This window comes from Lepidochelys kempii, chromosome 1 (assembly GCF_965140285.1).
Source record: "Lepidochelys kempii isolate rLepKem1 chromosome 1, rLepKem1.hap1, whole genome shotgun sequence".
Classification (NCBI taxonomy): Eukaryota; Metazoa; Chordata; order Testudines; family Cheloniidae; genus Lepidochelys; species Lepidochelys kempii.
The window spans coordinates 314,542,291-314,556,467 of NC_136380.1; the positions used below are offsets into that span (position 1 = coordinate 314,542,291).

Genomic DNA, 14,177 nt, shown 5'->3' on the forward strand with positions numbered 1-14,177 from the left:
TCATGTATTTGGAGCTCTGCAATAACAATAGGCAAAGAGGTGCAACGCCTGACAAGAGCTGCTTTCTATGGCATCAGCCCCTGGAAATCTGCTGGAATCCCTGGAAAAGATAATGCCGGTACTGACTAAGCTATACTTCCTTAGGAGACATAAGATCAGGGACTACTCACCTTATCCCACCCAGGTTGTCTCAGGAAATCTCAGGGTTTGGAATGGAGCAAGGGGGGAAAAGACTTTAAAAATGCTACAAAAACATTTCATGGAATATTTGTCAGAATTTCAAATTTTCAAAAAATTTCAACCAGCTGTAGTCAGGAAGCTACCTATGATGATAATTAGCTGGTTACCTCAGTTTCGAGGATGATGTCAACAATCATAGTTTGTACTAATGGGTCTTTGTGTGACTCTATAGACCAGTTCAGGAAGAACAACATTTACCACGCTGGCCACAGAACCATTTGCTTAATTGTGTTGATTGAGCTGCACATTGTTTCTATGCCTGGCACTGTGTTTCCAGCTGCTCCCATGATTCTTCTCAAAGTCGTGGCCACCCACCGTTACGATGTGGCACCAGACAATATGCTCAATCGCCAGTTGCTCAAAAGACGAGTAAGAAATGTTCATTTTGCACAGTTTTTTTTCAGTGTCTTTGAAGAGTTTCATCTGCCCTCAATGCTTACAATTGCCAAAACATAATTCAGAATTATCTGAAAAAAGAAAAAAAACAAAAAGATTTGTTTTGATAGATGGGTCTCAGGCTGGCCATGTAATTCAAATGGCCATCTCAATTGGGTGTGGATCACATGAGCCTTGATGCCAACTGAACCAGCTTGCACCAGGACTTCCATGTTGGAAACCCAGTCCTGCCATTTCATGTGCAGCAATCATCATAGGTGATGCAAATGGCAATTGGCAAGGTTTTTAATGTGTCGTCAATAACGGGTCCATGTTTCGCACGCATAGAGCAATGTCATGAGGACAACAGCATTATAGACTTTGATTTTTGTCTGCAGACAGATTCCATGTTGCTTTCAGATTTGGTGATAGAGGCGATCATATGTAGTGCTGGCTTTCTTAATTCGCACATCCACTTCATGATTGACTATAGCTCCGTTGTTCAATATGCTGCCAAGATATGTAAACTGTTTGACAGTTTGCAGCATAAAACTTTACAACCTTATTGATGGGTCTTGGTAAAGTTGTTGAGGAGCTGGCAAGTATATAATCTCGATTTTCGTTCAGCTGATGGTGAGGCCAAAGTTACAAGCTGTTGCAGCAAAGCAGTAAGATGTATAAAGTTTGGTGCTGATTGTGACATTTTTCCTGTAGTAGTCTCATGATGAAGATCATGTCAGCAGTGCTCCACTGAGCATGAAAGCTGCATTGTGATTCAGCTAGCATGTTGTCGATGATTTGGGTCAGGAGTGGTTCAAGAGGGTCCGTGCAAGAATCTTGCTGGCCACAGAGAGCAAAGAGATACCTCAGTAGTTATCACAGTCACTGTTTGAGCCTTTACACTTATAAATAGTGACAATGTTGGCATCTTCCAGTTGTTGTGGTATAATTTCTTGAAGCCAGACATGTAAGAAAAATTCAAAGAGCTTGCTGATGAGAAGATTTCCTCTGTGTTTGAAAACCTAAGCTGGAATGACATTATTTAGTGACTCATCAGAAACAGTAGATGAACAAATAAGTAGTCCACTGAAATGTTCATGCCACCATTAGTGGATGGCAGTTCGATCTGTGATGAGAGATTCACCATCAGCACTTGGTAGTGGTGTCAAGACAGATCGGTTAGCCATACACAGCTTTGACTGCCTCATAGAAACCTTTGGAGTCATGTTTATTAGTAAGGGTGTGTGATTCCTCTGCTTTATGGTCAAACCACATATTTTGCATTTGGCAGAATTTGGATTGGAGTGTACTGCAGGCTGCCCTATATCTGGTCTATTTCAGCTAAGAGCACAGCATGGACTTGTCACCTAACATCAAGGAGATTCAATATTTTATGATCATTTTCATCAAACCAGTCTGCATGATGGCATTTCGTATGCCCAACACAATTCACGACAGTGTTATCAATTGTGTCATGCAAGGATACCCATTCGGCAGTTACGTCATCACTGATCATTGGAAGAGTTTCTAAAAGAGTAGTTAGCTGTGTTGAAAATTGTTTGCCAATTGACAGATCATTCAGCCAAGCAATATTTACAAGCTTGACTGATGGTTTTTTACACATTTTTGGCCAAATAGTGAGGGAAAGCTTTGATGGAACAAGATAGTGGTCAGTACAACAATTAGCTCTGTGTAATACCCAAGTTATGCGCACATCTTGTAGGTCCCATTGTCAGACCAACACCTAGTCAATCAAATGCCAATGACTTGAGCAAAGGTGCATCCAGGTTGTTTTATATTTGTTGGGGAGTCAGAAGATACTGTTTTTAATATTTCGATGGTGCTCAGCATCTGTCCTTAGCAGAAGTAGGCCATTGCTGTTCATCTTGTTGATGCCATGTTTGCCAAGTACACCATGCCACATAGAGTCATCAAGGCCAACACAAGCATTAAAGTTGCCTAAAACAATCAACTTTTCTTCAGAGGGAGCCAATCGGATCAGGTAATTTAGTTTGAAATAAAATTCCTCCTTACCCTCATCAGAGTTAGTCATTGTTGGTGCATAAGCACTAATCAGTGAAGCATTACATCTGCCTCTTTGGGCAATCTTTTATCTATGGGTATGCTCTCCAAATGAGAGACAAGATTCTTTTTGATTGCAAAGCTTATTCCTGCATTGTATGGCTTATTTTGTGGGCATCCCTTCCAGGAGAAAGTATACCCAGCATTCTCCTCAATCAACCGACCCTCATCAGCAAGTTGCATCTTGCTCAGTGCTGCAATGTCAATACGTATCTTCCAGGCTGTAGAGCAACCAGAGCAGTCTGCCTGACAGGATGATCAGTTTGGTTTGGACAGTGAAGGAATGTACGGACATTCCATGTCACAACACTGAGACGAAAATGAACTTTTCAAGGCTTATTTGAATTTCGACACATGATGGGCCACCCTCCAGCTGTGATAAGCTGGTCAGGGCTGTTCAAGATAAGCAATTATTAGAGTACCTTTTTGAGCCCCCCTCCTTGTATTGAGGTCCCCTGTGCTGTCCCTGAATAGAGCAGACAAGTCGATCAAAATGCTGCTGGACTACAGCATCACCTCAGGTCAACACAGAGTGACCAAAGTCTTGACCTGCCTGCATGCAGGTTCACAACTATGAGTCCCAGCAATGTCCATCACCTGTCACTTTCCCCATTCTCCCATAACCGCCGGACTTGTTAGACTGTTGAAGGCTGCATGAGAATTTGTTTAAAGTGAACGAGTAGTTGCACATTAACTTGCACACACTTTTAGCCAACAAGACCATTTCCAGTAGCAAGGTAAACTGAGACAACTGAGGGACTTGCTAGCTGCAGGTTTATTTCTGGAGTATACACCTCCCGGAAGTCCAACCTCTCCTCCCCATGGCATGGTGGGATGGTGGAAACAGGGCAAGTAGGGGATTGCCCTGTAGGGCAAAGTATGGTGGCGAGCTTTGCTTTCCAGGCTGCTATGGTGGCCATGAAGGCCTACAGGGTTTTACTCCAAAACACCTGGGCTAATGGGGCTCTGGCTGGGAGGACTAGGCTTGTTAGCCTGAGTAATTGGGCAACTGCTGTTGGAGAAGGAAACTACTTATACCCCATAGGTGGCTAAACCATAGCTCCAATCACATGATCCATTGCAAATTTCACAAGTATAAACTACCGAAGGGGGAGGACGTTATCTGGTCCATAAAGTTGGAATATACTTGACTTTAGGTGTTTCAGTGTCTTCAACTTTAGCAAAAGAAAAACAGAACCTTGAGCTGCACAAATGTAAAGTTTCTCATTTCACCTTTATGTTGTGTGTTCCGCTATGATCTCAATTGGCAAGGAAATTGCATAATTTTTGTAGGGCTTTTAATTTTGTCACTGTACAAAAATTTGATTCCTGACGTCTGGTATTCAGATCTGGACCAGCTCACAGAAATAATGAAGATAACAGGCACCCCAACTCAAGATTTTGTTCAGAAACTACAGAGTCAAGATGTGAGTATATTGCTTGGTATTCTGCTAATATTCTGCTTGTTCTCGTTTCACATGCAAGAAAACTTAATGGAAAGCTGTTCTCTGAATCTCATCATAAAAATATTCAAGAATTTTTTTGAAACCTTATTGGTTTAGTTCATTTAGTCAAACACAATCATCAAATAGGTTTGAATCAAGTACGTTGCAATAAGGTAATGGCCGACATTTTCAGAAGTGTTTATTAATTACAGCTACCCAACCTGAGATCCCGGAGCCTTTTTTTTTTTTTTAGAAGACTTGAGCATCTACAGTTTCAGCTGAGGTCACTGAGAGCTGCAGGTGCTCAGCATGTATGAAAATTGAGTTCTCTCTGAAGGTGGTCATCCAAAACTAAAGCGTTTAAAAATTAATGGTCACTTGGAAATACGTATACCTACGTACTTAAAGTTTCTTACATATGTGGCACATCAACAGCTCTAGATGATTGGCTGCTACCTTTATTGAGAGCACACTGACGATACATATAATGTATTTAGAAGACTGACATTTGTTCTTCTGTTTTTAACTTTGCCTTCCCTGGTCCCAGGTGCACACTTCTCTAGAGAGTTTAACCCTGTTAAATGCACCTTAACATTCCTTAAAATACCTGTAAATTTTAAATATGCATTGAATATATCTTAAAAAGAAAGATCTACTTTTCTAGAAACTTGTATCAACCCACAGTGGGGAAAAAATAATTATAACTCTGTTGAATGATGCATATATTTCCCAAACTAAATAATATACAGGCTATAATAAACAGTACGAAAGCTCAATCTTAGGTATTGTTTCTCTCCTTTTTCTTAACAGTTGCAAACAATGTGTCATTCAATCAGTATATAAAGACAACAAGGCCCCAGAATGATCTTAAAATAGAACCCCATTAATGATGTCCATATGCATAGCATGCTCTCACAAAACTCATGAATATTTACCTAGCAAGCATATTGCTAAATCTTATCAGATAAAAAGGAAGAACTGTTCTAACCAATGTTCATGTTTATTTTAAGGCAAAAAATTATATCAAAAGCCTCCCAAAAGTGCAGAAAAAAGACTTTGCAGCCATTTTGAAGTATGCAAATCCTTTAGGTAAGAAAATATGTTTGGGTTTCTACAATTTGTGGTGTGCTACAGCAGGCCAGCAGCTGCTGCTATAAATAAGGTTGCGTTATGGTAATTAAGGTTGGATTCTAACCCCTTGTTTTCCATTGCTCATAACTTTCATCTTAAGGATTGAAATTTTCCAAGACTAGTCCTTGGATAAGCAGGACTTAAAAAGTTAAGCAAAAGTAGTTTATGCTGTTGGCCCTGATCCAGCCAATGCTTAAATGTTTTGCTGGATCAGGGTCTTTGTGAATACCAAGAAATCAAATATAGATAATATAATTTTCCTTTTTTAAAAAAATGATTCTTAAAGCCCTATTCTGAATAACTGATAGGGGTTGAAAACTGAAATTTGTCATGAAAATAGTCCTCAGTGAGAAGTATCTCAGGGTTCCAGAGAAAATTGGTTTTGATTTGGTCGTTCTGAAGATAACATACTGAGTAAGCACAGTACATTTTGAATTTTTCAGTAAGCTCACATAGGGCCTGATCCAAATCCCACTGAAATACACGTAAAGATTACCATGGATTTCACTGTGTTTGCATAGCTGAGAAAATCGGTGCTATAGGTATACATGTGGCAGTCTGACGGCACTAGTGGATTGAAAGTGTACTGAACATGTGGACTGGTTCATAATGAAGTGGTTTTTGTATTGAATATCATAATGATATGACTTGACAGCAGCAAAACACTTTGTATCTTTATTTTCTTCTTAAAACATCAGATATATATGAAATGAAATAACTCATCTTTGTAACCATCTGTAATTCTAAAAAACAACAAAGGCACAACAGCTTTAAAATCCAAGTTGGATTCAGTGGCAATATTTGAATGTCCTGTTTGGCTTGTGTTGAACAGCTGTAAACCTTTTGGAGAAGATGCTGGTGTTAGATGCGGAGAAGAGAATAACGGCAGGAGAAGCTTTAGCACATCCTTATTTTGAACCAATTCATGATCCTGAAGAGGAAACGGAGGCAGAGAAATATGATGACACATTTGACAATATGGATTTGCCACTGGATGAGTGGAAGCGTAAGTCCATTATGGTGGGGCTAAAAGGGACGAAGCAGAAGGGCTAGCTGAGAAGTAAAAACACTGTTATCTCCTTACAAATGACTTTCCTTGGTCTTGGCAGAACATAGGCATCAGTGGGGTCTAGAAACATAAAATGAGTCAGTGCCCCCATCTCACCTTGTACCTCCACCTAAGGTTGCCCCTGTGCTAGTTCCATATCTCTCCAGGGAGCCCACTCCGCTCCGCCTCCTCTGCTCCTCCCAAACCCCCCATGCTTTATCTGTTTTTCTCCCTCCCGTCCCTTCTCCATTCCCCATCAAATTTTCTCTTCCTGAGCTCTTTCAATTCACCCTTCTTGGTCCCACCAAGGTTAGCTAAGGTTCTAACAAGCCTTCCCTGACCCATATGGGAAATGCCTTTAGATGACCAGAGATTTTCTTTACAGTGCAGCTATTTATACAATGAATGGAAATAAAAAATTACTTAGCAGTGAGGTTAAGCAAAGCTAGCTGGTAGATCTGAAGTGGCTTCTGATCTTTATGGAACATTCTGGATTTTTATCAAACATTCTCACTGTCCAGTGGTGTCTTGAAAGTGGAAAATAATTAGATGTATACTGTTTGTAGAACACTATTACAAGGTTTTATTGCTATGTATATGTAACTTTAGCGCCCTCATGGCCAAGATGGAGTCTGCTCTGCAGGCAGCTCTGGCCAAGAGAAGGTGCGTGCAGGAATGCAGCAGGAAAAATCCCTTTCACCCCAGGGGTACCTGTTCCAAACCCCCAGAGTGAACACCCACACCCACAGGAAAAGTACAATGGATATAAGAAAGGGAAATATTTATTGAAGAGGGATGAGAGGAGAAAAACAACAAGGGGAAATATAGGGGGAGCCGTAAAACAGGGTTGCACCCAAACCAAGGCCCCACAGGCCCAGTGGTAGCACAGTCTGAAAGGACAGACATGAGCAAAGTTCCAGTCCGTTGGTGAGTCTTGGATGCTTTTGGTCGTCTTCGGCACCAGTGAACTTTTCCCAACAAACCCCTCCGGTGTCCCGTTCTGCCACTCTCTGCAAAGCTACACAGACCACCTCCCCACTTAACTAGCCAGCAGCCTCCCTCCTTAATCCCAGTGCAGCGTCACAAGCCCCAGTACTCACAGCTCCATGCAGCTCTGGGAAGCAGTGATACTGGGTCCAGCGCCGGCCTGTCCTTCTTGGGCAATTCCTCCCTGGCACAGTGCTCCTCCTGGCTCCTATCCTGGGGTGTCTCCGATCGGCCACCCTGTCCTTCCCAGGCTTCAGGCAGGTTCTCTGCTGCTTCACTTTGCGAGGGCCTGCTTGCTGCAGCCCTTCTTTTCTCTGGAGCTCCAGAGCCACACACCCTGGAGTTTCCCTCCTTATTCCCACTGCGCCCCCTCTCCCCTTAGGTAAAAGATTTAAAGGGGCCATGCTCTTTAAACCGCAAAGGAGTTATATATAGAATAAACTTAAATGATAATTTCCTCTTCTCTGAGGGAAAGAGGAGTTGGAATCAGTTATTGAGGATTTGGGTTCACTTTTTGTTGTGGGTTTTCTTTTTTTCATTTCCCTAATTCATACATCACAGGGATAGGAGTAGTGATGATGGATTGTTACAAATCTGCCTTAACTAAAACAAACCTCTGCAAAGCTATCAACACCCTCCCATCTGCACGTGCCTTCCAAAGGTTGGCAACAAATGACAGGTATTAGCCTGTGCAAGGGAACATAAGAATAGTATTCAGTGTGCTGTTGGCTCCAATGACTGAGTGCAGGTCACAGTTGTTACCTTAGCATAACAAATGTTGAAAATGGAGGGGAAGAGGAAGTAATAAGTTGTACTTTGATCTCCTGGTTTTCTGCTGAAAGATACCTTGAAATGTACAGAAAGGAGGCATTTCTGAATTCTTATGCTGTGTATTATTGCTTACTGCCAATGGAGCTGGAGAATACTTCTCCTAAACCTAGTGAGCTACTGATTATGCTTGGGTGTCCCGTGAGTGGCTACACCTTCATATTAAGCAAGTTATGCAGTTGCATAATTAATGCATTTCAGTGATATGCCTCTATACACAGAAGAGATTGTGCTGATTATTGGTTACTTATATACTTTTTAAATATTTTTAACATGAATAATTGTTTTTAATGTTGCTGATTTTTCCACCTACTCTTTCCCCTCTGCTACTGGGTCTGCTGGCTGTCCTCTTTCTAATCCCCCATTTCTAACTGCTTTGTTTGGTGTCACTCAAATTAAAACCAAATTCCCTTAAATTTCCTAAAATGACCAAGGCTACCCTCTAGAATCTACAAAACTTGAGTCTGCTGACTTTTAAATAAATATAAATGTTGAGTTAATTTAACTTTCCATTAAAAAACAAACTAAAAAGGAAATTTCTAGTCCTCACCCCATCGTGCAAACCAGGCTGTTTCTGAGATTCATGCTTTTCTTTCATTTCCTCACATCCTTACTTGCTAGTGTTGGCCAGGATGAGAAATACTAAAATGCCATCAGAAATGATGTTCTTGCAGTATTTCTGTGCTCACCAGAACTAGGAAGTTGTGGTAACTAGATTTACAGACTATGATGAATTAAAAATAAACTTCAAGCAAAGGAAGCAACTGATGTTCCTCCACAGGGGGATTGGATACTTAGTATGCAAATGTCTCATAACGAAACAAGACACAGACATCAGTCGCTCCCATACATACCTGGCTCCGGTTCTGGAAATCTAAGGCTGCCTTCACCCAGATGTCTGGCAGTCAGAAAAGTGGGGATTCAGTTCCTTTTTCCCTAACAGCTTCCTGCCTGCCTGTTCCTGACTGAACTCTTTTTTGGTTTACCCTTTTATTAGGAGCCTTTCACAGCATGTTCTCCTGGTAGCTGGTGCTTTGAGTGTGAGACTGACAACCAGCTGTAGTCCTAAGGTCTCTACCTATTGCTACGAGAGTCTGAGAGACCATCTCTTTCTGATGAGATTTGGGGCCTCAGTTTTGGTCCTGATTGACAAACTTTGGCACTTAACTTTCGGTGCCCATATTTAGGCCCCTAAGCGAGAGGGCCTGATTTTCAGATTGCTCTGCATGGCAGCAGCTGCTGAAGATAATGCCAGCTGTAGATGCAACACTGACACTCAGGTTGCTTATTTAGGTGCCTAATTTTAGGCATCCACTTTTGAAAACTTGAACCCTAGCTCTTTGTATGTTTTCTTTCCCTCACCCATGTCTCATCCCCAAATAGACAACGTTCCAGCCATTTTGGGATTGGCTCCTCACTACTGTCTGAGGCTCCTTTTATGAACATATTAGCAATACTCTCTCTTACTGTTGTTTTTCAGGCATTACCTATAAAGAGGTAATAAACTTCAAGCCATCTCCCCTGCCTGAGTCAAAGGAAACGGCAGTGTAACCGTATGAACCGTCTCTTCAAAAATCAAAAGAAGCAGGAAGGGTGTAAATGCTTGTGATAACTCAGTTGTACAAACCTTTTTATAAATAAACTGGATGTAATCTGTTATATCTGTATGGTAAGGAATACTGTAATGGCGTTTTTACTCTGACCAGGACGCTAGCACCTTTGGAAGTAGCATTTCAAGACTGTCTGGAAACTTACCTCTACCCAAATTTTCTCATCTTTTTGTGCAAATTTGTGGTTTCATTTAATCAAAGTACTCCTCAACATACCAGGGTTTTCATGAATGTGCTTTTAGACCAGGTATTGCTAGTTCAAGTCACAGGGTAATAGAGTAAATAGTGAACACCTTAAGCAATCTGAGGCTAAACGGACAAGTGTTTCCATCTTCGTACATGAATGGAGGGAGTATGAGCCCAGAAGCATCAAAGGGAGTGTGCTAGCTTCCCTCTTGGTTCTTTCCTTCCTGCAGAAGCCAATTTGTAGATGATCTGTAGATTGTGAGGGAATGAAAATGTTGCTGGATAGGCTCAACAAGCCTACTGTGAGGGGTGTGCACAAGCGGCAGCAGTGGCGGTCAGGGACCCCCCCTGGCCACAAGAGGTTTAGCAGGGGCCTGAGAGGAGCCGCAAGTGGTCCTGATTTTAAATGACATTGTATTTTCTTCCTCTTCTGAATAACTTGCTCTCACTTTATATAGTGGAGTAGAGGTTCCTGATTTCCAGGGGAAAAACTGTGAGGATTTATAACATTCTATAAGCTCTGTAATTCCTTCATGGTTTTGATGTAGTGATTGAAAATGTACATAGTAATCGGGGGAGGAGGGGGGATCAGTGTGCCGATGTGAGTTAGAAATATAGCTACATGCAAAGTGTCACTTCATGACAATAGGGATGGGGATGATAATACTTTTATTCTTCTTCTGACCCTCAGCTAGATATTTTGTTCGTATTCTGCATAGGCAGTGTTAGGTGTACAGAACTAATTATTTTTAAATCTCCTTATCTCATTCACTTGTGAAAAACAATCCCTTGACAGAAGGTACAATATCCACAAGAGACATCTACCTGATGAGTTACTCTGGGATATTGGTTAGAAGCTACGATGGGTTCTTCAGCTGTGTTCATCTCTTGCACTTTCCTAGCTGCTTAGTTCATAGTAATCTCACAGGAGCAGGAAATGGAAAGTGACAAACCTTTGTACATGTTTTTATGGTTAAAGTTCATCTCTTTAAAAACTGAATACTTGCATTAGGGTTACTCCCACTACAATGTGCTGCTTTGCATCGGTGCCAAGTGGAACATCTGTGGAAAGAGACATTTGATCTTAGCACCTAATAACTGGAAAGGAACCCAGTGATGGCTCAGTTGACTTATTTTTTTACTCAGTAAACATTTTAAACTGGAAGGCTTCATCAACTCAGTTTTTAATGATTGTTTAATATAAAGCTCTATAAATACCAGTATCTAGCAGGAAGCTATTTGTGACAAACACTGAGCAGCCGGAAGAGGTACATGGAGAAAGGAAATGGTAGCTAAAACCCTGCAATTTTATGCATCCATAAATAAGCCTTTAAAAAAAAACCATGCATAAAAAGAGGCAATAAATGCAACCCAAAGGGAAACCTCTTAGCACATAAGACACGAAGGAATGCACATGTTGGGAGTTATGTTTCATTTTGCCACTACCATTTGCTCTCACCTTGAGTTTGGTCCTGTGGTTAAAGTAAATAAGTGCTTTGCCATTTACTTCAATGGGCACAGGATCAGGTACTCTAATATCTGAGACCTTCTGTATATGGAAACTCTGGGCCTGATCCAGCAAGGTGCTGAGAGCAAAATACCTTCAACTCTCATGGAAGGTAATGGCAGTTAAGGGAGTTCGACAGAGCTAATCAGGAAAAAGGGACAAATACTTCAATTCATTTTTTTCATAGTTTGTGTTGCTTCATATTTTTTAAATACATTTCAAAATTCTAAATTTCACCAGACTTTTGGAAATTTTAAAAATTCCTTCCTGCACTCCAGTTGGTCAAATCTCAGGATGAATGTTTTGTAAAAAATTTCAATTCTATTTTTCCTGTCTTTTTGTTTTGTTTTGTTTTTTTAATTTAATTGAGTTTTGGAAAATGTTGACCAGTTCTAGTGCTCAGCACTTAGGATCATGCAATATCTCCTGCATTGGCTTGAAGATGGATTTTTGCCTCTCAACTTACTATGATTTCTAAATGTAGAGCTGGACAGGCACAATGAGGCATAAGCAAAATAATTTTAATTTTTCTAAAACATCAGTGAATATAGGACTGTCTTATTTTTTTAACCCTTTCTTGGAAGAAGAAGAAGAAAAAAAAAGATGTTGGGAAGAGAAGACCTTAATGAAATATACAGAATTCTGAATGTACCAGAGAAGATACAAAAAGAAAAGGAGTACTTGTGGCACCTTAGAGACTAACAAATTATTATTATTGTTTATTTTTGGGAGGGGATACAGACTAACATGGCTGCTACTCTGAAACCAGAGAACATGCAGTAGATGATGCAATATTATGTGAGCTTGTGTCAAATGACCAGGGATCATAGAGTTAACAGAAGCAGGAAGTAATATCTCTGCATCATATATCCTCAAAGAGCTTAAGATAAAAAAAATTGCTGGGGAGAGCAATAGGGATAATTAGTATGAATAGCTTATTAAAAGAAATGTGAATGTAGAGGAAAGTATACTTTGTGTGATACAACTGCTGATTCAAAGGGGGAGGCAAAGTTTTGTAGGTTTTTATTTGCTATTTCTACTGGTGCTAGGCAACTCAGGACAATAAGAACCCAATTTCTGTTTGCCTTAAGGAGAAATGTAAATATGATCTGCATGTACTCAACATATATTGTGAAAAATAAACTGTTTTTTTAATAATAGTGGTCTCATTTTCCTACTCCTTGACCCCTCTCCTCCCCCCACCACACACACAAACCAGCTGTATTGTTGATGAAAGATGTCTGGGTAAAATATTTTTGCTGTCAAGAAATTGTATGAAACCCGATATTATAGATGTATCCCATTTTAATAAGAAACGGTGGCTTTGTTTATTTTGGAATGAAATAAGCCCATAGATTCTAACCTCTTCCAGTCCAATGTCCAGCACTGCACATCAGCTACACAACATGACTGAGTGTAGTTTTTGCCACCTGGTTATTTCATAGGCATTCTCAGTTTAAAACCATTCCCTAACCTGATTAAAGAACCACTGGCTTCCTGTCCACACTGACAATTAGTAAACCTGTTATGACATCAACACCTCGTAAGTATAGAAGTATAGCAGCGTTCTAGAAGTGGAGTTGGGACCTAAGTCTAACAACCTAAATGCGTACTGACCATTTTACAATACCAGTTCTTCCATTAATGTTCACTATCCACTGCCCTAAAAAGCAATTGCTTAGAATAAAAAAGCTTATGAGCTGCTCGTTTGAGCTTCCTGCTGTCTTACCGTTTGCAAAATTCAAATATCAAGTGCCTTTTCCACCTGCTCCAGCTAAGGTTGTGTCAGATCTTATATCAGAAATTATTTCTTTATTATAACTTGGACTAAAATACTCCCTTAGGGCTCATACTTGGCACATGCACATGGTCAGCCCAGAAAGCAGGCTATTAAAAATGACGTTTCCATGCTAACCATTTGAACACTGAGCAGCAAAGTCTAGAACCTAGATATGCTATAGGTTTAGAGAGGACAAGAATGAAGATGGTTTCAGAGTAGCAGCCATGTTAGTCTGTATCTGCAAAAAGAATCGGAGTACTTGTGGCACCTTAGAGACTAACAAATTTATTAGAGCATAAGCTTTTGTGGGCTACAGCCCACTTCACTGGATGCACAGAATGGAACTAATAGTAAGAAGATATATATATATATATATATACACACACACATACAGATAAGTTGGAAGTTGCCATACAAATTGTGAGAGGCTAATTCCTTAAGATGAGCTATTATCAGCCGGAGAAAAAAACTTTTGTAATGATCATCAAGATGGTCCATTTAGACAGTTGACAAGAAGGTGTGAGGATACTTTACTTAGGGAAATAGATTCAATATGTGCAATGACCCAGCCACTCCCAGTCTCTATTCAAACCCAAGTTAATGGTATCTAGTTTGCATATTAATTCAAGCTCAGCAGTTTCTTTGGAGTCTGTTTCTGAAGCTTTTCTGTTGCAAAATTGCCCCCAACTAAAACCTCTCCAGCGCATCATCAAAGATTTATAACCTATCCTGAAAAATGATCCCTCACTCTCACAGATCTTGGGAGACAGACCAGTCCTCACTTACAGGCAGCCCCCCAACCTGAAGCAAATACTCTCCAGCAACTACACACCACAATACAAAAACACTAACCCAGGACCCTAACCTTGCAACAAAGCCCGTTGCTAACTGTGTCCACATATCTATTCAGGGGACACCATCATAGGACCTAATCACATTAGCCATGCCATCAGGGGCT

General features: G+C 40.5%; 1 protein-coding gene across 1 annotated transcript in view; it reads left to right on the forward strand.

Annotated features, from left to right (window-relative positions):
* Window positions 1-12,597, forward strand: part of MAPK12 (mitogen-activated protein kinase 12) — an 81,375-nt gene extending 68,778 nt beyond the window's left edge. The window contains exons 9-12 of the mRNA XM_073328274.2: window positions 4,045-4,124; window positions 5,153-5,231; window positions 6,106-6,279; window positions 9,617-12,597. Of these exons, the coding sequence (XP_073184375.1) occupies window positions 4,045-4,124; window positions 5,153-5,231; window positions 6,106-6,279; window positions 9,617-9,687 (404 nt within the window). The 3' untranslated portion in view covers window positions 9,688-12,597. The remainder of the gene's footprint in view (window positions 1-4,044; window positions 4,125-5,152; window positions 5,232-6,105; window positions 6,280-9,616) is intronic.
* Window positions 12,598-14,177: the final 1,580 nt, after the last annotated feature.